This window comes from Dasypus novemcinctus, chromosome 16 (assembly GCF_030445035.2).
Source record: "Dasypus novemcinctus isolate mDasNov1 chromosome 16, mDasNov1.1.hap2, whole genome shotgun sequence".
Classification (NCBI taxonomy): Eukaryota; Metazoa; Chordata; class Mammalia; order Cingulata; family Dasypodidae; genus Dasypus; species Dasypus novemcinctus.
In genome coordinates this window covers 43,623,826-43,650,321 of record NC_080688.1, presented here as the reverse complement: position 1 = coordinate 43,650,321, position 26,496 = coordinate 43,623,826, and the positions used below count along the sequence as shown (strand labels likewise).

Genomic DNA, 26,496 nt, shown 5'->3' with positions numbered 1-26,496 from the left:
TTTATAAAATAATATTTCAGAAAGTTGGATAAAGGTGGACAGACAGTTGAAAAGTGGGAGACTGTGTTTTGTTTTGTTTTGTTTTGTTTTGTTTTGTCCGGATTATATGGTGATGTTTCCCAATACTGCATAAATGAATTTATATTTGAATTAGTTCATTGTTTTTACTACTTAAATTTCATTTCAGCTTAACATTTTTATATAACTGCTTTGAATACCTTCAATGTCTTTGGGATAGATAATAACTTTGGTAAAATTTTAAATGGAATTCAGTATATGTTAAATACTTTGTACCTATGTTGCTAATGTTAAAATTCAGGCAGTGATTAGAAATAATATGCATGCTATCATGGGATTTAGTATTAAAGTCCAAATTTTCTGTTTATTTCTTTATTTTTTATTTTTTTAATAAATGAATTTTTTAATTTTTAATTTTTTTTAATGTTATATTAAAAAAATATAAGAGGTCCCCATATACACCCCACCCCCCTCACCCCACTCCTCTCACATCAACAGCCTCTTTCATCATCATCACCACACATTCATTGCATTTGGTGAATACATTTTGGAGCATTGCTGCACCACATGGATAGTGGTTTATGTTGTAGTTTATACTCTCCCCCAGTCCACCCAGTGGGCCATGACAGGACATACAATGTCCAGCATCTGTCCCTGCAGTACTACCCAGGACAACACCAAGTCCTGAAAATGTCCCCACATCATATCTCTTCTTTCCTCTCCCTACCCTCAGCAGTTACCATGGCCATTTTCTCCACATTAATGCTATAGTTTCTTCCATTATGGATCACAATAGATCCATAGCAGAATATCAGTAAGTCCACTCTAATCCATGCTCTATTCCTCCATCCTGTGGACCCTGGGATGGTTATGTCCACTCCTCCTAAGTGCCACTTGTTCAGTTACAAAGTTCCTCCAATCTGCAAAGAGGTTTGAGTTTTAATATACTTTATACTTTACTTTAATTTCATTTAGCAACGTTAACAAGATATCACTACTAGGGTAAATTTGTTCCTTGAAAATTTCTATTCTATATACTATTTTCTTTTATTCAAATTTCATAAAACATTATAAAATCCTTTTGGAGTGCCTATGGCTTAGTAAGTCGGGCACTGTAGGGAGAAACTTCTGCTATCTCTGGATTGTGGGACATTTTGGGACTTTGTTGTTGGAATAGATTTTGACACAAGTGTTTACTTCTATTTTGTTGGTGTTTTTTCGTTATCTAGTGGTGTTTTTAAAAACGACAATTAGTAAGAATTATTGTTTCCTGTAAAGTGTTTGACAAGTTTTTTTCTTTTAAAACTAATGGAAACCCGTCTTTAAAAACATTAGAATTAGGATTCCTTCTTTGTTGACATAATAGCCTGAAAAATGAAGCTAATGAAATTGCATCAAATTTCTGAGTCTAATAACCATCCAGATAGGGGAAAAGAGCTTCTTCATGACCCGTCCCCTGTCAGAGTAATTTAATTAGAGGTACTGATATTTCAGTGTAATCTGTTAATGTGTATGCTCTGCAAAAAAGAGAATAATTCTGCCTGAGCACTGATAATTTCATATATTTTTAGCTGGATTCTGTCAAAAGCAAGACTTTTCATTGAATTTCATAGCATAGAGATGCCTGGAGGAAGAATATCAATGAAGTGAAGCGCAGCTTAAAACGTTTGAGTTATTAGGATTCATACAAGAGAATGCAGTAATAACCACACTGCTTTTCTGGTAGTTTAATACATAAAATCATTTGCATAGCATTATTGGACTATTGAAAATCTAAATTTCATATTTTTTTAATATCATAATCTTTCTGTAAAATCTCTACTGCTGTTTTGATTTTTTTTTTCAATTTCATATCAAAGAAGAATGTCATAGCTCTTTTTTCCTTTCCTGTATTTGTGGCAACTTATATATAGATGTTGAACATTACATGACTTTCACTGGAAAGAGAATGAAACAGCAGCTTCTCTAATAGATTTCATAACGTTTTAGGGAATGTCGTAATAAAACTTCCTTTTTTTGCAAATGGAAGAATACCAGGAGTTTTGGGAATAAAAAATGCTTTTGTTTTATGAGATAACCTACAATAAGTTTGAATCTGTTTTATTTCATTTTGTAGACACTTCAGGACTACCTTGAGAGGATTTTAATTCACTCATGTCAAGGTCCTATCAGACATGCTAGGTTAGGATGTGTTGCAGTAACAAAACCCCGCAGTTTTCTGTGCTTAACACATTAAAAAAAAAAGGTTATGTGTCATTCACACAAAGTCCTATGTGGGTGGAGGCTCTGCAGGGCAACTCTTCTTCTTGCTAAACTCACTCCTCCAGAGAATTTTGCTCATTTTGCCTCCATCAAAACCTTTGCATTCATAATTACCACTACAGAGGAAGAGGGCAACAACTTTCACATGTGTCACCTGGAAGTGATGTGTCCCGTCCACTTCACCCCCCTAGTTCACTGGACAAAGCAAGTGAAGATAAATGAAAAGAGTGTTCTTTCTGAATAGGAAGGGTGGGAAAACCTAAAATATTGGTGATCATTACTAATGTCTACGCAAGGCTTAACTTCAGAGCAGTGTGGCAGAATTTCCAACCAGAGTGACATGAATACAGGTGTGGTACTGATATTCATGATTGGACTGTTTTAGGTGACAAAAATGAGCAGCTGTTTTATAATAAAACTAAAGTTATAATAAAACTAAAGTTTTATTATAAGTTCCAGAAATCGTTTTGGAAATAATTTTTCATTATTCAGGAATATAATGATTACATTTATATGTTGAGACTTGAAAAATTATTAAATTAAATGAAAATGAATATTCAGTTATTATAATTTGGTTTTCTGTATGTCATTTTTAAAGTATTTATTTTTTTAGGAGGTATCGGGCGTTAAACCCAGGACCTTATACATGGGAAGCAGGTGCTCAACCACTGAGCTACACCTGCTCTCCCATATGTTTATTTTTGTCAGACTTTTCATATACTTTATTTTAATGCATTTTAAAGAATGCAGATGACCTTAAATACTTATTTTTTTTTAAAATACAGATTTTCTGAAGCTATACATGCCTGAAGTCTGTTTTGTCTTTAGATTTCATTTTTATATGTCTACTTTCCCATCAGAATGGATAAATTAGGGATGAAAGATGAAAGCTGGAAAGACCTAAGTCAACAGAAAAAGACCTGGTTACCAACTCCCCCACCCCTAATATTTAAGATACTAATTCGGTAATATAATAATGATTACCCTAAATTGGAATCCATGCACTCTAGTACTCTCATACTCGGTCTAAATATTTTATATGCATGCCAAAGTGATCAAATGAAGCTGTATATGAGACATATTTTGGGAACTCCCTATCTTAAAACAGCCATCTTAGGCAGAGCTTTTGGACACTCTTAAGCAGAAAATAAGAAACTTCCTCTACAAGATGGGTTATAACACTATATGATCAGCTTCTAAAAGCCATTTACAAGGTTTCACATTTAACATTTTAAACCAAAATGCCTCATCCAATTGCAGAATTTCTTCTTTTCTGACCCTTTTATACATTTATACATCATCCAGTGGTATGCTGAGAACCAGTGAAGCAGAAGTAGAAAAGGATCCACTTTTGAATAAAACTGTGAGGACAGGCATTGAGGACATGTCACAGGTCATAATCCCAAAAAGATGACTAAATCGAACAGTTATTGCACAGCAATGGTTTTAAATGTGCTAGTTAATAATAATAGTTAGAATCATTAAAGAGAAATGGTTGGCTGTTTTTTTATCCTGCCCCCACCAAAATGACCTTTTTTATCCTGCAAAATAATCAAAACAAACCATTGTAGATTATATATTCAAGGACGCAAATGATCACTATAAAACAAATTACAATATTAGAGCAAACATTTCATGAATCTAATGTTCCAGTCCAAATGGCATCATGGCATGAAGGTATAAAGGCTTTATTTTGCATCAAGAGTTTATTCTGCGAATCCCAAGATCCTATGTGGGTTTTACTCATATGGAAACTCTTGAATATAAAAGTTTGTTCCTAAATCTTAATTCCACAGAAATTGATATTATCAAAATGTAAATCTAAATAAATGGTTTTATTTATTTCTTTATTTATGCTAAGTTAGGGGATTATAATATCACAGTTTCCTGGTGAACACCAAAGGGCGTGGACTGTCTAAAGAACACTTCTTTTTTTCAAGAGCTCATTAACTCAAAGAAATTTTTTATACATGTGAATGTTGCTCACTGTAGATTTGTTAAAAGAGTTATTTGCTTGAAAAGATAGCTTATTTAACTGACATTTTGGAGCATCTGAATGAACTTAGCTGAAAACTGCAAACACTGTGTAAAAAATACTATACAAATTCACAAAATGCATAGATTTGAAGCAAAACTCCAACTTTGAAAAAGGATAAAAATGCACTTGTGATGTTTAGTTGATGTTATTTTAAATCCTAAAAAAAATTTATGAAGGCTATTAAGCATTACTTGTGTGTGCTTGAAGTAAAGTTTCATCATTATTTTGAAATAATATAAATAAATTTGAAGAGCATTTGCATTTCCACCACGAGGAATGTCAACATTACATTTATTGATGTAAGAAAAGGAAGATTCATAAAATATCCCTCCATTAAAATGTAATTTGAATAAATCACATTACGTGAATTCTGGTTCATGATAAAAAAGAACTTTGTCAGTTGAAGATAAAGTGATAAACATTGTGGCACCATGTGCTGCCACCAACTTTGTGAACAAAGTTTTCATTGATGGTAATTATCAAGAATTTGCTGTTTCAGTCATAAAATTTCTTATGAAAAAGTTATTTCAGGAACACAAGCTCAAATTTCTCATTAAAGATTTTGAAAAGATTTTCTTTGAAATGATGAGTATACCTATTAAATAACAATATTTTCCCTAAGCTTTATATTTCTTTTTTCTTATTGTAGTTATGTTATAAAGAGCTTGCAATGGCTTTTTTCACCAAGCTCCATACAAAAATTCCCAAATCCTCTCTAGTTTATCCATGTGCATGTGTAAAAAGAATTGTTAGGTCCGGTAATGGTTATTAACTTTTGTATTGAAACTTTGCAAGGGCCTGAGGTGGAAAAAGAAAATTTCAGCCGCTTTTTCAGACTTCTCAGCAAACTTGCCACTTAGAAATCATTCTCAATTGTTTACACTATGAAAAACAATGGTGAGAAAATTCTTCCCTCCCTTTTTCTCTTCTTTCCATTTCTTCACTAATGAATATCTAGTTCATTAATAGATACTGTTCTGTGCTTATGGAAGGAGAACATCTGTTAACACTGAACTATTTCTTTCTATTATCCCAATATGCCTTCAGAGGTAGAAGTTATGTGGAAAAAGACCATGAAAATCGAAGGCATGTTTAGGCACAAAATATTTTATAGTGTTCTCTTATAATTGTTTCTAAATTTGGTGTGATGTTTTCTTTAGCAAAAAATTATAAACCATTTATGAATATTTGCACATTTCCATTCTTATTGTTTTATATAGAGCTATTAACTGCTAATATATTTCATATATAAGATCCGTGGGATTTTGTTAATATTTTATAAGAACTTTATGGTTTTATGGTTAATATTAATTTGAAGTATTGCTTTAAGATTGCAAAAGTATTTTAAAATAGTTATTTTCCTATGTATTTCCTTTGGTATTAATGTTAACCAAGCTTTATGTTGTTTAGAACTCAGTAACTACCTATTATGCACATAAACTATGTAATAGGCCTAATAGTGAATATCTTGTTTAATATTATGATGCTTTTATCTACTCACATTCACTCATGAGTAGATTGGTTTTAAATTTGAATAATCCAGTGGGCAAAGCCTGTTCTTTCAATTGTCTGAGGAAATGGATTTTTCTCTGTTTTTAAGAAATTCTGGGGTTTCTGCTTCATGTTATCTGAGCACTTAAGTAAAATTAATGCTTTGAGGCGAGGAAGATTGTTCTGTCAGAAAAAGATTTCAAGTCAAGTTCCTTGATTTTTTTTTTAATTGTAGAATTTCAACTTTATTTCATGTCTCTGATAAAATATTATGACATTACTTAAACAGCTATTCAGCATCTTCACACATTAGACCCAAGGGCACTGATAAAAAATTATTGATTCAATTATAATATCCAGCTCCCACCAATACCAGCTTGAGGCAGTTCAGTCTTGCGAAAGACTGAGGGTGTTGACAACTCGCCAAGTCTTTCAGGTACCTGATAATCTAGCAGATTAGACCATCACCTGTAAGGATGCGTTTTATTTTAAGACAAGTTTGGCATCACCTTTTCTTAAAAGCCCATGTATTAAAATAATAATTAAAAAATCTGTGTCCTATTTTGCAAACCAAAAGTTGAACATCTTGTTCATTAAGTTACATAGGATTCATATGGAAAATATTTCCCTAAGAGAAACATGTTGGTTCCAGGTGAACTGTATCATTCCTCTTAGAAGAGTCAAATGTTCATGATGTTTATTTTCCTAATCTTCAAAGTTAAGTTTAAAAAATAATATTGAAAATTGAACTATATCTCTTGGACATCTTTCTCCCTTCAAATTAAGTTCTTAAAAACTTGCATTTTTGTATTAAGCCAGGCTTGTTAATACATATATTTTATCATAGGCCTCTTGAAAACCTTTTTGAAAGGAGAATAAATTATAAATATAATTTATAAATTATGAATATGTACTGGTACAGGGACTAAGATTCTTAATAGAGCAGTTTTGCAAATTTTTCCTACAGTAACATCTAAATTTCTATTTTTAAAAAATTCCTTTTGAATGAGTGCCAGCCCTTGTCCCTAGGGCAGAGATGAATCTTGTTAAATTTGAGAAAATATTCTTAGTCATCTATAAGTCACAAATGAACACAACAACAAGTAATAAACATTGACTAGTGATTAATTAATGGAATTCAGATTTTACCCAAAGAAATCAGCCAGCTTTTTAATATGTGTGACTTGAAAATAGCAAATGTGGTTAGTGTAGATGAAACAGGTGAGCCAGGCACCCTCATGTATTAACTCACAATTACCAGAAGAAGGCAGGACTAATATTTCACCAAACAGAACGTTTTCAGTTGGTGAATGGCCTATTTTTGGCTAAGGCGTTAATTCACATTTCTTTAAATCTCAAAAGTACCCCAAATGTTGCTTATTTTAATATTAAAGCCAATTGTTTTAAATGCCCAGAAAATTTTAATAACGGATCTGTTAAACCATTTCATAGTGTTTATAGGTTAGAGACATGGGTAATAGAAAAAAAAAATGAGTTTAAATAACTGACCTTTATGCAGTTTCCTCCAATGCCTTTTCTCCAGTGTGAGACTCACCAACACCTACTGTTTCTCCTTCAGGGGACTTGCGGTGACCCTTTGGAATATAAACACATTTTTTTTTCCTTCTTAGCAAATGCAGTTTTTTCGAAGGACCTCCTTCCTTCCTTCCCTGCATCATTCTGAAACTTGCATCCAAATAGATAGCTGAGCCAGAGTAAGGGGCAGTTCCCCAGTAACAGCTGGTGTGAATTCACCTCTTGCCTGCCATACCCATTCTCCCTGCTTGAAGGGGCTCTCCTGCTCCCCTCTAGAGTCATCTGGGGTACACTCCACCACAAGACGGGCTTTTTAATATGCTCTTTGCTGAGATCCTGTTAGAGGTCTAAATTTGGCATTATTCTGTTCACAAACATTTAATAGCCCTCTTTGTCATTTCTTTACTTTTATTGTTTATGAAAGTTTCAGGTTTTAATAACTTCAGAAAAATGAGTTAAGAGTCTTGCCCTTTTTGTAGGGCTGAGAATAAGGAGGAGTCATGGGGCGTAGATGCTGAAGATGCTCATTACTAGGAAAGCTAAACAGCCTGAGTTTCCTTCTATGTAAAATAGGAATAGCCTCTGTATGTAATTGTTAGGTTAAATATATACCATGATCTAAAGTGTCTTTTTCGATGCTTGCCATTCAATAAATATTAAAATACAAAGTCAAATTATTTGAAATACCCTGTATTGTTTTTGTTGTTGCTGCTGAATGTTGCTGTAGGAGGCTGTGCCTATTTCTATTTTAATCTATTTTCTAGTTTTTAAAAATACTGTAAGAAATGTATACAGTCAGCTTTCATATATTTAATGAGTATTTGTACTGCCCCTGTCGCTGGTATGTGTCACAGGAAACAAACAAGACTCCTGTCGGCAAACAAAAATGAATTTACAATCTGCTGAGGGAGAGAAGACCAAGTCACGTGAAACTGTTAAGGAGGAAGGCATTTGAAATAGAACTGCTCATTTGTGTATAGTAGACAAGAAATGCAAAAGCATGTGCAAGGAAAAATAAAAAATTTCAAGAAGTCCCAAATGAGGGCACAAGCTGACATTTTCCGAAGGGTGCCCCAGTGGACCAATGGCGGGAACAACTGATGGACCCTGGAGTGGTGGTGTGGAAATGGGAAGGGCATTCGGTGCTAGGGGTATGGGGGAACGATGATGGAGAAATTTGCCAGACTGGGCAGAATATGCTTTAGAATATGTGCTGAAGTAAAGCCCAAGATTTAAGAGACAATTAAGAATTAAGTGAGCATTCTTAACTGGGTTAAAGGACATACATGTAATATTACAGGATATTAAACAGAGAGGGAGAAATCACAACAGGGACTTTCTTCTGGCAGTGGGTGAGTGATCACCTGAAGGTGGGAGAAGACCAGGCAGGAGGCAGCTGCAGTGACCCAGGAGTGAATCGATGAGGCTTAACGCTAGAATGGTACAAGTTCACAGAAAAATGTATAAGCCTATGTATACTTTTCTGAACTGGATTTTATCTTTTCAGGTAACATGAATCCCCTTGGTGATATAAAAATACTTTTTGTATACAAAGATGCTTACAATCTTGTATTCTGATTTCTTGGCAGGGTTCCAAAGGACAGTTGTGCTATTTGTGTTCTTTTCTTTATTTAATGAAAGATAAGCAGTGGGTGACATTGCTCTATAGAAAGATCTCCATTTTCCACATTTAAACCACATGGTACCTAAGATGGGGTAATTAAGATACTAACACCCTTTGGGATACTTCTACTCCAAAGTCAAATATTTTGGTTTAACATAATTTAGTTTGAGAGATGGCTTTTATTTTCATTTTGAAAGATTTGAGATCTGAAGGATGAAAATTGTGGGATCATGTGGAAAATAATTTATTTAGTAATTTAAGTATTTTATTGCTCCTATCAAGGATTTTATGGTTACTATGGGAAATAAGCAGGCAGGTTCCTTAGCACAACTCAGTGAATTTATATTAATGGAAGCAAAAGAACTGCCTTCATTTGCTATGTGGGGTAGAGAGGGTTTACTTACATCCTGGAGAGATGCAAAAGGTGTAATTGATTATATTTTGCAATGTGTAACTATTATGTGCATCCCAAAATGTATCCTAAATAATTATGGTCAACCACAGCATCAGATATTTTCAGAAATGAAATATTGCTTCTTTCATATGATTCCTTTACTTGGTATTCACCATAGAATTTTTCATCAAAAGGAATGATTGAGGATTTCAAAGGAAATAATCTTCTTCCTTAAAGAATATTTTTTTTTAGCCTTGAAAATGTCTAGACCTACATTCAGAAGTATATGGTTTACCTTTTGTTATTTGAGAAGACATAAGCTATGATTGGCATTGCTTTTAAGAAAGCATTAGTATTTTTCACTTTTAAGACATTTCACTTAAGATAGAGATGATTAAGATTCTGAAAATTTTTTGTTCTATTCTTAAAGCATAGATACTTTTATTTAAAATTTATTTTGAGATACACTTTTATTTTCTGCTGCTTCAGAGAAACACAATGTGTAATAGAAATTGCAAATTATTGCAAATTATTCACCTTTTAATTGTCATAATGTCTTGTAATCCTGGAGAGGAGTGAGCATTTAATATTATTAAAAGCAATTCTTTTCTTCCTTTAAGCATTCATTCAAAAATTATATATTGAGATTATGTGCCAGGAATGAGCAGGATATAGGAGCTAACCCTCTCACTATGTTAGGCCTGGGCAGAGTGAAGTAGAGCTCAGATAGCCACATGGAGACCAAGGTCAGGGGGTCATTTCTACTTTCAGTGACTTTTGAACTGGGATCTGAAGGATGCATAGGAGTTTGTCTGGGGGTAGAGGCAATATCTGTGTGGTATCAGGACAAAAAGCAGGAATTCCTAAGGGCACTGTATCTAGAGAACTATGAAAGGTAGCAGAGGGCTTTGAAACAAATCACGACTGGTTTTCTATAGTCTGAGAATTCCTTTAATAATATAAAAATACAACTTTTATGTTTCATGTTACTGCATTTGATCCTTTAAGCTAAAAAGGATAGGTTTAGATGTTAGTTGCTTTTGCTTTTGTAGAATAATCAGGCTCTTATTTTTTTTTGCAGTGAATTTTAGCAACTGCGATGGAAAAAGGAAAGTACAATATGAAAGCAGCGAACCAGAAGATTTTAAGGTGGATGAAGATGGCATGGTGTATGCAGTGAGAAACTTTCCACTCTCTTCTGAGCATGCTAAGTTCTTGATATATGCCCAAGACAAGGAGACCCAGGAGAAGTGGCAAGTGGCAGTAAAACTGAACCTCCAGACAGCCTTGACCAAGGAATCAGTGAAGGTAGAGTCTCCAAATATGGCTTTGGAGCTGATATTTAAAAATCAGGTTTATACAATTTGAACTAGATATATGCTTTGCTTTATATCCTATTAGTGGATGGTTAATATTTGAAACTTTATCCATTTCAGTCACTTCAATAGTATTTTATTATGTTTGAAATCTTATAAGATATCGAAACAAAATATCTTTTAAGCACCTGAAAATTGTATTTGAAATGTTTGTACATTGAGATTTATAACTTAATTTAAATTAGAAATGGGTGTTTACTTTGAATTGCTTAGAAGCTTTACAAGCTGCTAAATGTAACTACAAAATAAACAATTCTTTGCAAGATGTCATCAGTCAAATTTATTAGATAGGAAGTACAGATTTACAGTAGTAACAGGAAAGCATTTCTGGCAAGGAGTGTTGGTTTTTGTCTTGTCCTTTAATAATCAAATTGGGGTGTATGAATTATTTATACTACTGACATGACTTTTAGGAATGATATACTCCCTCTGGTGGAAGCTGCTTTGAGCCAAGAAAAAATAAATAAGGTACTTTTCTAACAGAGTACACTTCTATTCAATTCCACAAACATTTATTGAGCACTTATTTTGTATGTCACCATATTATGAATTTTAAATAAACTATAGAAACTGCTTCTATAAAGATATGGGAGCTTTATTATTTTAATATAAAACAGAGAACAAAGGGGCACATACATATATATACATTCTGAAGTCCATGAATTTATGAACTAGAACAGTTATATTTTATATATTAATCTCACTGTGAGGGATAGGAATATATACATTTATTTCTGATATTTAATATATTTATGGTATACACTTATGAAATATGAATATATATACTAGAGGAAAATATATCATTTTTCTTGCACCAGTGTTGGGGTTTCACAATGTGAGTTTTAAGTTGGTAATTTATTAACTGTTGAGGGGAATCATGTCATTTGTGTAATATCAAGTGAGAAACTACTAGCTAATGAAGCAAAAGATGCTTTTGTTGTTGTTGTTGATCTGCTGTGTTCCAGCATACTAGCTTGGATATTTGCACTGATGCAGCAAGGGCTAATAGCTAAATCGTCTCCAGATATAGGAAGAAACAGGAGAAAATGTTGACATCCAGCAGAGATTAATACCCAGTGTGCAAAGTGGGTCATCTACAGCATCCATCATGGCTGACATAGGTTTAGAATAATTACCGCATTAATTCTGTGGGATTTAATAGGGTCATAAATATTTGAGACATTCCTTACCAGTGTGTATTAAACTTCTCTTGGAATTCAAATTATATTTTAGCACACCAAGATCTAAATTTAATGTACAGTAGCACGTTACTTGAACTGTGGTTTAAACTAATGAGAAATATATAAAAGGTTACTATTAAATTTTGGTCAATATTAACTACTATCTAAGATGCTTTATAGAAGCTGAAGTTAGTTTACACTGCTAAGCCACAAAATAAATTGTTTAGAATCCAGTTTTTCAATGAACATAGTGTAAGGCAAAAGTTTTATGGTATTTTCTACTCTTTTAATAGAGGAGATGAAGTAAAGAATCTCCAGATTTTGTTTTCTTGTTCATATAAACTCTGATTCCTATACTTTCTGGTATCCACGAATACTGGTATACATTCAGAACACGTTCCTCCTGATATTCAGGTATGTCTTATTGTATTTTCATGCAAAGGAATCACAAGAAATTGAAGACATAGTATTCCCAAGACAATTCACCAAGCACAATGGCTACCTACAAAGGCAGAAGAGAGACTGGGTCATTCCGCCAATCAACTTGCCAGAAAATTCCAGAGGACCTTTTCCTCAAGAGCTTGTCAGGGTAGGGTGGTACAATCTTAACTGTCTCTGTGGCATGTGGCAAATGTATGTGAGACATGTTTTTTATCTATTTTTCTAAAAGGGAGAAATTATGACATATAGAAACCAAAAATATATATATGTTTATATATGGATGGAATTTCTACAAGTGTAGTAGAAACCTTCTTCTCATTATTATATAATCTCTTGGATTATTTAAAGACTGAGTTTTCTGTAGGTCCTAGATGCCACAGGTGATTCAGTGTGCACAGCTGAATATGTCAGCCCCTAACTCCAGTTTATGAATTTTCATGTCCTAGTGCACACTGCCGTACTTCCTGTGTGAGACCTGAGGTCTCCGTGATGACCATTGCCATATACAGATAGCTCTTGGGGAAAGAAAAAAACTGAAGGGCCAATCATAGCTAAAAATGCCAGCACCAAATGCAGTTGAGAAATTTTTAAAGAAAAAAGACCTCTGATGCTATAAACAGATTCCTCAGTGCTGTGCAAAAACAAGCTTTCAAAACTGAGAAGTTGTTTCAGTTGCTCCAAATGCATACCTTCCCATGCAGAGTTAAAAATCATAGATTTTCTATATATTTTTGTGTAATTAGCAATGCCATTACAAAAGGAAAATAAGGTGTCATTTTATTCCCATTTATTAAAATGTAAATGTTTCTCTGTATGATTAATTTAGCATACCACCATATACTTACTGAAAGCTATATGTTTTAAGTCACTGATCTGTGTTGTATATCCTGTTCTAAAGCACATTGTAATTCAATTTAGCAATGAACAATATAACCTCCAAATAAAGTTTTTCTATTGTTTCTACTCTAATGGAAAATGAAAAAAAGAATTTTCCTTTAACTTAAAAAATAAAAACACCTAAATTCTATTAATGAATTAGGTGTATTTTATCTAATACATAAAGATCTCTTTCTGTCACCTCCCGACAGTGTCATTCAACCAGCTCGTTCTCTGTATCTTTCCTCCTCCTCCCTTTCTATAGCTTCCTCTGCTTCCCATGACTCTAATTTATAATTTACCTGGGTGTCGTTGTATATGGAGAAGAAGAATGTGTATCTATAATGGGTATAAATTTTGAGGGTATAAAATATATTTTAAAGTCACTTCTTGAATGCTTTGTTATTAGTAAAGAATTCAGGGTCATAGGTGCCAACTTGAAATGATATGGGAAGCTTTGGTTGCAATAAGTAATGTCAGCACCATACAAGGATAGAAACCTCACTTCCAGGCTCAACCATAATATTAGAGTTCCCTTGTGAGGATATTTCATACCAGGGTTAGATAACTTACCTTACGCCTGATGTGAAAAGGTAACAAATTTTCTTTTAATTAAATTGGACACCTGTTACTGTGTTAAATATTCTAACCTAGAAACTCCCAGGGTAGAACTGGATCCTTTAGAAAAACTGACACTCCTTAATTTTGACTTTTTGCCCTGTTCCTACTGAGTGTTCTTTTAGATGTTAATGTTGCCCCAGGCTTTCAGGTGATAAGATTTTTAAAGTGTCTCATCATGCAGCGAAGATGAACAGCACTGGTGAGACTTTCCATGGTAGGCCTTTTGCTGGGAAGAGATGGTCTAAGTTTGTAACTGAAAAAGGGCTTGAGATGTGGCATGCCCTCTCTCTGATAACGAGCTCATTTAGTCTCTCATTGGTTGAATACGATTGTCTTGTTGATTCTCAGATCAGGTCTGATAGAGATAAAAACCTTTCGCTGCGGTATAGTGTCACCGGGCCAGGCGCAGACCAGCCTCCAACGGGTATCTTCATTATCAACCCCATCTCAGGTCAGCTGTCAGTGACAAAGCCCCTGGATCGTGAGCTGATAGCCCGGTTTCATGTAAGTCTTCAGCCAGCTTCTCATACTATGTGGTTCTTCGAAATGTGTGCGAATTTGACATTTGCCTCTTGTATCAGTCTTAAAACCTTGATACTGAGAGTTTTAGCACCACATAGGATTTCAGTTTATTTTAATAATTTTCATGTTTTTACAGAATGAACGCTTATGGTAGAAACCAGACAGTGCTGAAAAAGGACAACGAAGAAAATAAAATTGCCTAAAATCTCGCTACTCTTTATATGTTGATACTTACTTTTATATACATGGCAAAGAACACTTACTAGAACAAATTTACCATTCTGAATGGAGTCAAAAGTGTTTGGTGCAAAACACATAAAAATCACATTTTTAATGACCGTACACTATTCCCTTGAATGCATATGCTAAGATTTTATTAACAATTTCTTATTTATAGACATGCGTGTTGCTTTGCTACATTAATCTGCTCCTGCAGTGTGATTATTGCCATTAAATAGAGTTCTAGAAAATGGTTAGTACATTTTTGCTTTCTTACTTGTTGGCAATATTCCTTCCAGAAGGTTGTACCATTTTCATATTCCTACCAGAAATTGAGATTTCCTTTTCCCATTTAAGTCTTTCATCAGTCTTTGCCAGTCTGAACAATCTTTTCTTAAATATGTTGTCTATTTGTATTTCTTATCTTTATTTTTATTTTATGTACTTTGTTTCTATTGTATTCATTATCTTAATGATTTACAACAGCTTTTTATATATTAGTTATTTGTTTATATTTATTAAGCTATGCACATTTGAAACTGATTTTTCCAATTTTAAAATAATATAATGAGTATTTTAAAAATCAGGCATTATCTAATATTAAAATACAAATTCAAGGAACACTTTAATTTACTTAAGCCATGCATGTACATTTTCCTGCAATAAAGCGTCAACAATTTATTTGTTAGTCTAATATAGAAACCTAAATTGATCTTTATTACGTCTCTAATTCTAAATGAATAACTAAAACTTTTATTGAAAATATCTTTTCCTTTCAGAGAGTAAAAGGAAAGTAAAACTTTTCAAATAATGCAGAAGGCTATTAATAGGAAAGTAAAAATCTTTAGTAAGCCCAGTACATAAAAAATAATCTTTCTCTTTTTGTTTTTAAATGTGATGGTGAATATATGGTCAGATGTTTCACTATGCATAGACATATAAATGTATTCTTTTGAGATTGGGATTATTTTCTCTGATGAACTTTTTTTACTTAGCAGTTGATAAAGTTTGACATCTTTCCATGTCAGATAATAATTATTTATATCATCATTTTTTATTATTCCAAATTATTCTGTTGTATGAATGTAATATAGTTTTACTAATTTCTTATTGGTAGATATATAGATAATTTACAATGTTTCATTTAGTGGTTTCCAATATAAGTAGCATCTTCTGTTTATTTTCCCATTATATCCCTGGAATAAAACTTTAAAATTGGAAATATTTTGATAAATAGAGAGTAATTTTTCTCTAGACTGGTGAATTGGGTTCTGCTCCCTCATGCTGTATATGATACACTCTACATGCCATTACATTCTCTATTTATTGTCAGTATTAGTGTAAAAAAAAATTATCTTGAAGCTTTAAGTGGCATAATTTGAATATCCATTCAAAAGGAATTCCCTGTTCCCTGTCTTTTGATAAGTTTCTTTTTGATTGTTTAGCTTTTACTCTTAACTGCTATTAAGAGCCATTTATCTATTAGGGATAGTAATGCTTGTTTAGTCATATATTTTGCCTTTTTATTGTTTGTTTTTAAACCTTGTCTTTGGTTTTACTATACTGTAACTTATAGTTTTACATTTTCACATTTGTTGTTTTGTTTTTTTTTGTTTTTTATCCTGCATTCTGACTGTCCGGAGACATTTTTAAGGGTCTTCCTTCCTCCAAGATGCTAATCTCCCAAGTTTTTATCCTTTTTTTTCTCTCAGTCAAATATTAACTTCCGTGGAATTTATTTTAATAAAAAGAGGGAAGAACAAATATAGATAATTTTGTTTTGCTTTTATGGCTACCCAGTTGTACCAACACTGTGTGTGGAAAATTTTCCCCTTTGATTTATCAATTCTTCTTAGTCATTAAAAAACTCTTTTCCCAGGTATTTATTTGCTAAAAAAAATTGTTGACGTCTGGTAGGCCAAGACTCTCCTAGATCTAAACAGACAAATAAGCATATAAGAAATTTAAAAATATTTTAAGTGCTGAGTATTGTTCAATACTCCCTTCTCCACAAGGCCTGGATTGCTTTCAGCCTATACTTTTAAAATCCTTGAAGGATGCTTTCTATATTGTTCCAAGACATAAAGAAAGAAGGAAAACTTCCAAACCTTTCACAAAGACATCACAGCACTTAAAGGGAAATTTGATAAAGATAATACACAATAAACCTGACACTAACTAGAAAATTCTATAATTTATGAGTATAAATAACATCAATACAGAAAAGAAACCCTAACTAGCTCTGTCTATATGAATGAACTCTCACTAGCACTAGCTGAACTCTTGTGGTTAAAACCCAGGAACTAAATATGTTCAGTTAAATTTGGGGGCAAATTCCTTGTTTTCCAAATGTATGCTACTTGCACATTTAAAATACAATGCCCATGTATTAGTTAGGGTTCTCTAGGGAAATGAAACCAATAAGAGAAATCTGTAAATATTACAAGATTTTATAAAATGGATTCACATAATCATGGGAACACATGAGTCCAAGAGAGCAGTCTGCAAGCCAGGAGCTCCAGTGAAGGTCCTGGGTGAGTTCTCCAGGAGAAGCTGGCTGTCTGCAGCAGAGATGGGAATTTTCTCCCAGACTGCTGAAAGCACTTCTTTTAAGGCCTTCACTTGTTTGGATGAGATGTCTCTCATTGCCGAGGGCAGTATCCTCAGTGATTGCAGATGCACTCAGCCATAGATTGCAATCAGCTCGTTGATGATTTAAGTCCACAAACATCCTCACGGTACAATTTGGCCAGTGCTTGCTTGTCCAAACAACTGGACTCTATTACCTTGCCAAATTGACACATGAGCCTAACCATCACAACCCATAGCAAAATAGAATTTATTCTAGAATTGCTCAGAACATTCAATATTAAGAAACCTCTTAATGCAATAGAGTGCATTAAATAAGTAAAAGAAAAAAGGATTATCTACATAAATGTTGAAAAGGCAATAATAAGATTTACATTGTTAAATGCATTATCTAACCTCCAAATAACAGAGGGCTATGTTGATGCCTCTTTAATTCAGTAAAGCATACTGAACAGAAACCAACAGCCTATATCTGACTTAAATGGAAGACTGTAGAAGCATTCCCATTAAAAGGAAATAATTCGATGGAACACTACCCAACCATTGAAAATAATGAAATGAATCTCTGTGTACTAGATAAAATGATTTTGAAAATATTCTGCCAGGAATGACTGAATGATTATATTTATTTAGAAAGAAAAAAATGATAAAATTTCTAGAAGCATTCCTATAAACCTGAGAAATGGGGCTGGGGAGAGGGAAAAAGCCATCTTATATATTTATGTACTTTTAATATATATGAGTAACTTTTGCATTTTAATAAAACAAAAATCGTGTCCAAATTCCCTATTACCCTTAATTCTTTCTAGAGTTTTTTCTGTTCTCTTGAACTTTATTACAGTTCTGTGCCAGTACAACATTTTTAATTGCATGAACACTTATCACATGTACTGATTTAGTAAAAGGAATTTGGAGCTGGACAGAACTGGCCTTAGATCCCGCTCTGTTACCAGACAGAACTGTGTGACCTGTGCAAGTTACTTAGCCTTTCTGAAGCTAGAGCCTCTCATCTGAAAATACAGTTCATTTCTGTCACATATAAATTAAATAAGTTAATATCCATAAGCTCAGAGCACAATACCTAGCATATGTAAGTGGTGGCTTTTTGCTACACCATCCCCTCTAACTATATGGAATTGGGCCAACTTAAATTTTGATGGGATGAGCAGCTTTTGCATTTCAGGTTCTCAGTCTAGTCTTGTGATTTCAGTAGCACGGTAATTATATATTTTATCTACTCACTTGATACGGGAATCTGTTAAGTAGTTATGTTTTCTAATAACTTTCACAGTTGCGGGCGCATGCAGTAGATATTAACGGAAATCAAGTGGAGAACCCCATTGACATTGTCATCAATGTTATTGATATGAATGATAACAGACCAGAGTTCTTACACCAGGTTTGGAATGGAACAGTACCCGAGGGATCCAAGCCTGGTAAGTCTGAAGATAATGACGTGGAGGTTACTTCAGGAACCGCAGTGTAATCCAGCGCCGTTGTATAAGCAAGAAAGAGGGAACTCGTGTGAGATGTCTAGCGTAATTTTCTTTCATTCATAATGCTTTTAGTTTTGGAAAAAGGAGGGTAATTTAGGAAAAAGAGGTTGAAGAGAGAAAAGATAAAAATATGACTCTCATGACCCTCAATAATTTTTCCCACCTTCGGAAAACACATAACATACTACATTATTTGACATGATACTATAGAATCTGTAGGATGTTTTCAGTCTGGTAACAGTCATTGCAACTAAGAAGTGAGCACCAGAAGATTTTTATCACATCAGTTGTAGCAGAAATTAAAGCACAGTTCGAAAGCCTTAAAGATTCTTGGTATACCTGGGGCCAGATGGTAAAGAAAACCAGAAGGGGAAAGGAGGTTGCCGGCCTCTAGCTATACTAGATACTGACTTTCAGGAAGGCCTTGCATGTCCTCTGCAGGCTTCTCTTTCAGACTGGCAGCCTGACCTAGAAAAGCACTTGCCAAAAGCTCTTAAAGTGATATTTGACTAAGATTTTAAATGTATTTTGTACAGAAAACACTGTAGACTTCAGTCACAGTAGAATGACAAACCCAGAAAAACCTATTTAGTTGATAATATAGTGGACAAAAAAATCAGTTGGTATAGAGATGAGAAAAATAAATTTTTGGCCAGCCTTTCAAAGATGATTTGACCTTTAGGTTGATTTGATCCTCTATATTAATTTTTTTTCATATATAAAAAAGCATCTACATTTAAAATTGTGCTACATCTTATTTTTGTCATCTCTACCAGTTTATATAGTTCCCTTATGCATAAACTTCTTTATGGATATGACCAGCTATGCCTTAAATTGGTGCTTTACCTTGGTCCAACTATGATTCTTTTCTTCCTCAGAAATGAAATGGGGGGTGGCGAGCTGGAGAGGGAAGACAGGGCGGGGACAGGGGTTGCTGTGTAGGGGCTCAACCATCTGTAGGTCCTTATGAGCTACATTTTCAAAGTAGATTTCTTAAGTGCACTGAAATACTGTAAAATCATAGCATGTTAAACATACCCTTATTAACACATGTGTTGTCCAAATCAAGACAAATAAATTTGGTATTTTTCTGGCTGGGGAGGGTTTTTGTTTGTTTGTTTGTTTTTAAAAATCATTTATGTTCGCTTTTCCCTTAGTATTTCAAACCTTATCAAAAATACTTCTTCCAAAAAATGCCAAAAACATTAAAAGGTATATTTATTATGTTTTTGACGTTGATTTTCAATCTAAGCTTCCCTTTCCCAACCGACCCTCCTGGGATCACCAGGAATAAAGACATTTCATTAACGTCTTTCCTGTGGTAGTTCTGTAAGGCTGAAAACATCCTTCTAGGCAAGGTTTTAAAACGTGATGAATCGTGAGTTAAACTGCGCTCTGTTAAGTACCTTGGCCTGAGATTCGGAAGCTACTTTTTGTGCTAACGGTTCGTTCATTCAACATATTTACAGAGCGTGTGCTGTGTATGAGGCATCGTCCTGGCGTTGTGGCTGCAGCAGTGACCAGCTCGTTCCTGCTCTCTTAGAGCTTAAATTCTAGTAGGGAAGATAAGTAAAAGCAAGATACAAGACAGTTTTAAACCATGACAGTTGAATTGAGGAAAAATAAAACTGTGAAAATGGCACATACATGATCAAAAAAGGCGGCTTTTTTCGAGGGATAAGCTCTTTGAAAAGCGATTGAATGTGGGGATCAACTCATGGTTCATTCTGGGGCAAAAGTCTACCTTGTAGAGAGAACTGCACTTTTAAAGACCCTAGCTTAGAAACAGGTTTAGAGTGGTCAGGAAGAAGCTAGACCAGAGATAGAAAAGTTTATAATTCCATTTTTTGAAAGGAAAACATTTCACATTTAAAAAAAAAAAAATCACCCTAAATAGTAACTACTCTTTTCTCTCCTAAAATAGTTTGTCTAGCTAGTTTGAAGTTGTTTCATGTTAATGCTTTGTAGATTTCCTTTCCAAAATGTCTAATAAATTGAAGTCCCTAAGTTGGTTACAATGTTCTTTTTAATCTCCTAGGAAATAATGAACCACCATGCCAAATCTGTATTCAGTGTACCAAAACAGTAATGCCTGAATTGGTTCCTTATGACCTGAATAAATGGCATGTGCCTCATTATGCACAGAGCTTACTTTCAGAAAGGAACTTTGGCATCAGGGAGAATCATGCTCAGCATGCCCTTTCAGATGTTATTGCATAACAGAAGAAAGTATGGCAGAGAGAAGGAATCAGTGGCCATAAAATATGTTTCTAACTGCATCTGTATTTCTTTTGATTTGCATTATTTATACATTAAGGTCTGAAGTGATCCTCTTTTAAATTGGACAGTGAATTTGTCCTCTAAGTGATGAAAAATTGTCTCTTTATAAATGAGTTTCTCTTTCAAATATTCTAAACTGTGTTTTATATATATTTTAGGTGAGTAGTGTTCTCATCAGTAGGGTTTGTAATCACATCTAAGTGATTAAATATTTGTTTTGAAAAAGTGAAAATAAGTTTCATCCAAAAGGTAATTGTATCTTCTGTTTAAGAGAATCCAAAATGAAGGGTAGGCATTCATTTTCCACTCATATTGTCCCCAGGAACGTATGTGATGACTGTAACTGCTATTGATGCTGATGACCCAAAGGCCCAAAATGGGATGTTGAGGTACAGAATCCTGTCCCAGGCTCCAAGCACCCCTTCGCCCAACATGTTTACAATCAACAATGAGACTGGTGATATCATCACGGTGGCAGCTGGACTTGACAGAGAAGTAAGCCAACCAGTAACTGTTTCAGTTTGGTTTTGCTCTTTAAGATGAATGGTATCACATATACATTATCTCCAGGTGATATATCTCATAATATTATTAAAATGCTAATTTTTAAGAAAGCTGTTTTATTTTTTGTACAGAACTTCAGTTTGGTGAAATGATGTATGCATTCTGGATAAAACGTTGCTAGTCTGTGTACTATTTAATGTGGTTATAGGCCATGTTCAGCCAAGAACTTTCTGGTACCTAATTTAATTTTTTAAAAGAGTTTCCTCAGTTTTCCTTTACTTCAAAGGCTCATGGTGAAAAGTTAAATTAAAAAATCATATCCAAAAATAAAGTGTACATAAATTCAGGATAATTTTTAGCATTTGTATTTTTAAGAAACTACAAATAACATGGAAGCAATTAGTATTTTTATAGCCTCTGTGGATGATCTGATTTAGTGCGAAGGAGATTGTCTCCTTTATCAGAATTTTCTCTTAACTCTAAAATTAACTTAATTTAACAGGTTGGAACCCTAGTGACTGGGTTAATTCTCTTTACAAACTGTTCAAGTTGCAAATGCAGAGAAACACACTTCTGGCATAGTAGTTTAAGTATATATAACTATAATAATATTTTGTTGAAAAAGCATAAAATGTTGAAGACATTGAAATTTTATTTCGTCTGGCCATTGAAAGGGAATGGCTGTCTCACTGTGATTGGTCTCAGCCCTCCCACTCCTTTACACCTTGATGTTTCTGTTTTTGTTTCTTTCCGTCAAGAATGCCTGGTACCTTCTTGACCTCAAGACTTCCGGTACTTCATGCTCTGATTCAAGCCCTGCTTATAACCTCTCCGGAAAACTCCACCCTTAGGGAATCTTTTACATCCTTTCCCTGTTCTGGCCATTTTCTTATATATTCTCAAGGTCCTTATTTGGGCCATCAGTAATCATTGTTTGAGTGAATTATCAAAGTGCCAGCTCATAGGGATTCCTGCTTTCTTGATTTCTGGCTGAGTCAGCTTTTATTTTACTGAGACCTCAGATCAAGTATGTCAAAAGGGAGAACATTGTATCTAGTATAATAAATACTATTGACAAGGATTTTAGGAGTTGGTTTTCTGACATTTTTTTCCCCTTAGTAGCAGTCACTTGAATTGGATCAAAGAAAATACTACTATTGCAATTAATTATATGCACAAGGTAGTATAAGAAACACTGTAATAAATAATTCAAGACTACTTTATTCACAACTGAGCTGAGAGCCTTACTTCAGACTTAGACCTGTTACCTGCTTGGTGTCAATGGTTCTTTTTCTAGGAATTATTTGGGTCAGAGATTATTGAAATGCATTTAGTTTTTGCAGTAGTACTTTCTGTTCAGTGATGCTTGGAACATGTCGATGTCTTTTCACCTCTTCCATTACTATATGAAATACATCGAATTCCTATGTATATGAATTTATATAATGAAATACATTACAATAGTTTATGGAATAACACAGTTTTCTTTTATTTTGATAAAATTAGCACACATGCTGTATTTAATATAAGAATAGGGGGTATTTTTTTAATATTCCCTCTTGAGTGCCAGGTTGCTTTAGTTGATTGCACAGTCCTAACAGTTCTCTTTCACACGCTCTTTTGTGAGCTACAGCGATGGGACTTCATCTTGTTTTCATAAAGGTTGTTTTCATACTCCCATCACATTTAGCCTGCCTATGTTATGACAAAAAAAAAGAGTCATAGAGAATTAAAGACAGTTTTACTAAAGCAGACCAACCATGTTTAAAAATCAAAGAGGCCGTATTTAGTTAAGAGGATGAAAGTCTGAAGTAGAGCTGTAATCGTGGTTAAGTATATCTTGCAGTGGTTGGAAGCAGCTAAACCCTGATGAAACAAATGTGGACACAGACTGGAAACTAGAGAATCAGGGGTAGGTACAGTATGAGAAATAGCTTCTTGACAGTGAAATTATTAAACACAACCAGTTAGGAAAATTATGAAAAACCTTCCCTTTCTGAAAGTCATTTAATATAGCAAAAATTGGATCTATCTTAGATGGTTTATGGTAATTCTGCCTGAGGTCTGGAGGATAAATTACTCTGACTTCCTCAGGCCTCGTCTAGGCTCAAGATTCTTTTATTTCTATTAAAATTCACAGTTTCTCTACTGTCAAAAGTAATTTCAGCTGCTCTTCTCCCAGGATATATGATATCGTTAAGTGATTGAGCTCCTAATAATTGAAATGCTTACTGAGATTCAGTTTTGTATTTGTCTTTAATCTGCAGGTATAAAAAATATCAGTCCTTCAGGTTGTCCTGCCCTGAAGCTATACCGACCACAGTTTCCAGTCTTCTTTTTTTAAAATCTCCATCTGACTTCCTGTTACATGGCTCAGTGATGCCTATTCTTGGCATTTTCTTCTTTTTCCCCTGCCCCTTCTCCTTAAGCCCACTTCTTGTCCTTCTGGGTCACTGCCATCAATTCACCCCCTGCTTCACTAGGTTCTAATTCAAGCTCTGCCTATTAGGGGTTGTGTGACCATCAGTGTATTTACCTGAACCTCAGCTTCTGCATCTGTAAAGTGGGGGTGATAAAGTTACCATCCCCCTGGACTGGTTGTACCAATTATGTAACGTAGAGCATAAAGCACTCAGCACAGGGTCCAGTAAATACTGGCAATCATTTCCCCCATTGCCATCATAAATGGTGGCAGCAATCTATTGGATTAGGTGCTACCATGTTTACTCCCTGTCCGTCATTTTTCTTAAGGCAAAGGAAGAATTATGTCTTCCAAGAATTCTTGTTTTCCAAGCCTAATAGTCCTTTTACTTATACTCTCAGTTCCTTGTTCTCTCCTGAAGGAGTGTTCTTCTGTTCTCTGTTGTGATTCCAGACTTCCCTTCTCTACAGGTTCCTTCTGCAAACAGGCCTAAGTCTCCACTATGGTAGAATGGCCCCCACAACCCATATAATGAAGTCAGACCTCTTTAACATGGCATAACAGACCCTCTATGACTTTGGGCTTTTGTCTTATTTGGTCTAACTGCCCAGAATTCCTTGCCTCCTACTTACAAGCAATTAATACCCAACTACTCACAAACCCATAAGCAAATCTTATACTAATCTGAGGTTTTATAGTCTCCTGTTCCTGCTGTTTCCCCTACTTCAGTATTCCCGTGTCTATCTAAAAGGCTAATTCTCATCCTTCCAACAGACCAATCCTCTCCCCTCTCAGCTCTCAGCCCCTCCTCTGGACACCCACAGTGGTCTGTACTCACCTATATATTTATAAAGACTATTTTATGTAGAAATTATGTCTGGATCCTTATTCCCAGTATTCATCAAGGTATGTGTTCCTCATCTTCTTATCCTGAGCAGGGTTATTAGACTTTGTCCTTCAGGTCAATACCAGACCTCTCAAAAGGGCAATCCGTATTCACTCTCACCTCCACTCCTTCCTCACCTCCTTGAAATCTGGCTTTCTGCCTACTTCCCCCACTCAGGATGCACCCAGGCTGCACACAAATTCTGACTTCCATGAAGGGCCCTATTAGAGTGGGGTGATTGATGATACAGACTCTGGGCTCAAATAGACTTGGGGTCAATTTACCTCTGTCACGTATGGCCAGGTACCCCTGGCAGGTTTCGTCACCTTCCTAAGACTTGTGTCTTCATCTGTAAAATGGGGAGAGAGCTATTCACTAGCCATATACGATTACTGTGAGAACTAACAATGATCATGTATAGCGTTTAGCATCTTGCCTGGCACATTAGTAGTACTCAGTAAGTGTTAGATTTTTTCTCTTATCAAGGTCATTAAAACAGTGTGAGCATACAGTAAGCATACAACAAAACTTAAAAAATAGATATTCCTGTCAGACCTAGTTGAGAGATGAGGGAACTGGAGCTAGAGGTTGAAAGTTTGAACAGGCTTACAAACCTGTACTGCCCTCCTAAATTCTGTGACATTACTACTTGATTGTCATGCCCTTAAGCCAGTGCATCTGAAAGCAAACCTGTCATCTTGTTGCTGACTCTTCATGAAGTTCCTATTTCATGTGACCGGGCCAAGTTCCCAGGCTCCTAAGACCGAGTTCTACTTGCCTTTCCCATGCACTGCCATCCCTCCATCCCAAACTACCTAGTGATCAACTTCTTTTCAGTTTATCCCCAAAATATCTCTTGCATTCATTCCTCACTCCAGGCTTGAGGACTCGGCCAGACGCTCCTATTAAGAACTCTCACCTTACTTTTCCTACCCTTACCACAATTGCAGCTTATATTGCTTTGTATAATTCATGAATATCTATCTCCGTCCCTTGATGAAAGCAAGGCCATTTCGGGTTTTGTTCATTATTTTATCCAAGTAAATACTATATTACCTGGCATCTAGTAGACAATGCTTGCCAAATGAAGAAGGATTGAATGAATGTTCTCACCTCCTCATTGACTTATACCACTGTACTTCAGTGATTCAAAAGTGTGGTATACATATAATGATTTTAATTGGTACACATAGAAAAACCTCTGGGACAGCCAGAGACCACAAGGCATTTAGACGCCACACCATCAAGTAGAGACTGCCAGAGTCCAAGAATTTTATTGTGTTTTTTATAGTTACTATTTATGGCAAGTGATGTTAGTTTTCCATTTACAGTACTTTTCCAATAAATTAATTTAGGTTTTAAGAAAGTGAGTCAATATCAAGATAAATAGTATGTGACTCAATACAGAAATATGAATATATGGCAGGATTGGGAAGATGGAATGTGAATCTCTGCAGTTTGGGGAGCAGTGACCTAATTTATGTTCCCAGTATATGTATTGGTGAATAAATGATAGCTAGCCATATAAATAAAATGTTTTTTCCTTAACCTGAAATGATACTTATAAGGTAATGCAAGGCCCAAGGTTTCTCATCCATTTATTTAGCCAACCACACATTCAAACACAGGTATTGCTGAATTTCTAGGTCAAGCATTTTGCTGTAGACCAGCAACACTCCCATGAAAAAAGCAAGAGTGTGTGTGTATTTGTGTGTGTATA

The 26,496-nt window shown here is 34.7% G+C and overlaps 1 protein-coding gene across 1 annotated transcript in view; it reads left to right on the top strand.

Annotated features, from left to right (window-relative positions):
- CDH2 (cadherin 2) overlaps positions 1-26,496 on the top strand; it is a 204,110-nt gene that overhangs the window by 137,477 nt on the left and 40,137 nt on the right. Inside the window, exons 3-7 of the mRNA XM_004455761.4 lie at positions 10,445-10,671; positions 12,363-12,509; positions 14,207-14,362; positions 18,480-18,624; positions 21,287-21,459. Of these exons, the coding sequence (XP_004455818.2) occupies positions 10,445-10,671; positions 12,363-12,509; positions 14,207-14,362; positions 18,480-18,624; positions 21,287-21,459 (848 nt within the window). The remainder of the gene's footprint in view (positions 1-10,444; positions 10,672-12,362; positions 12,510-14,206; positions 14,363-18,479; positions 18,625-21,286; positions 21,460-26,496) is intronic.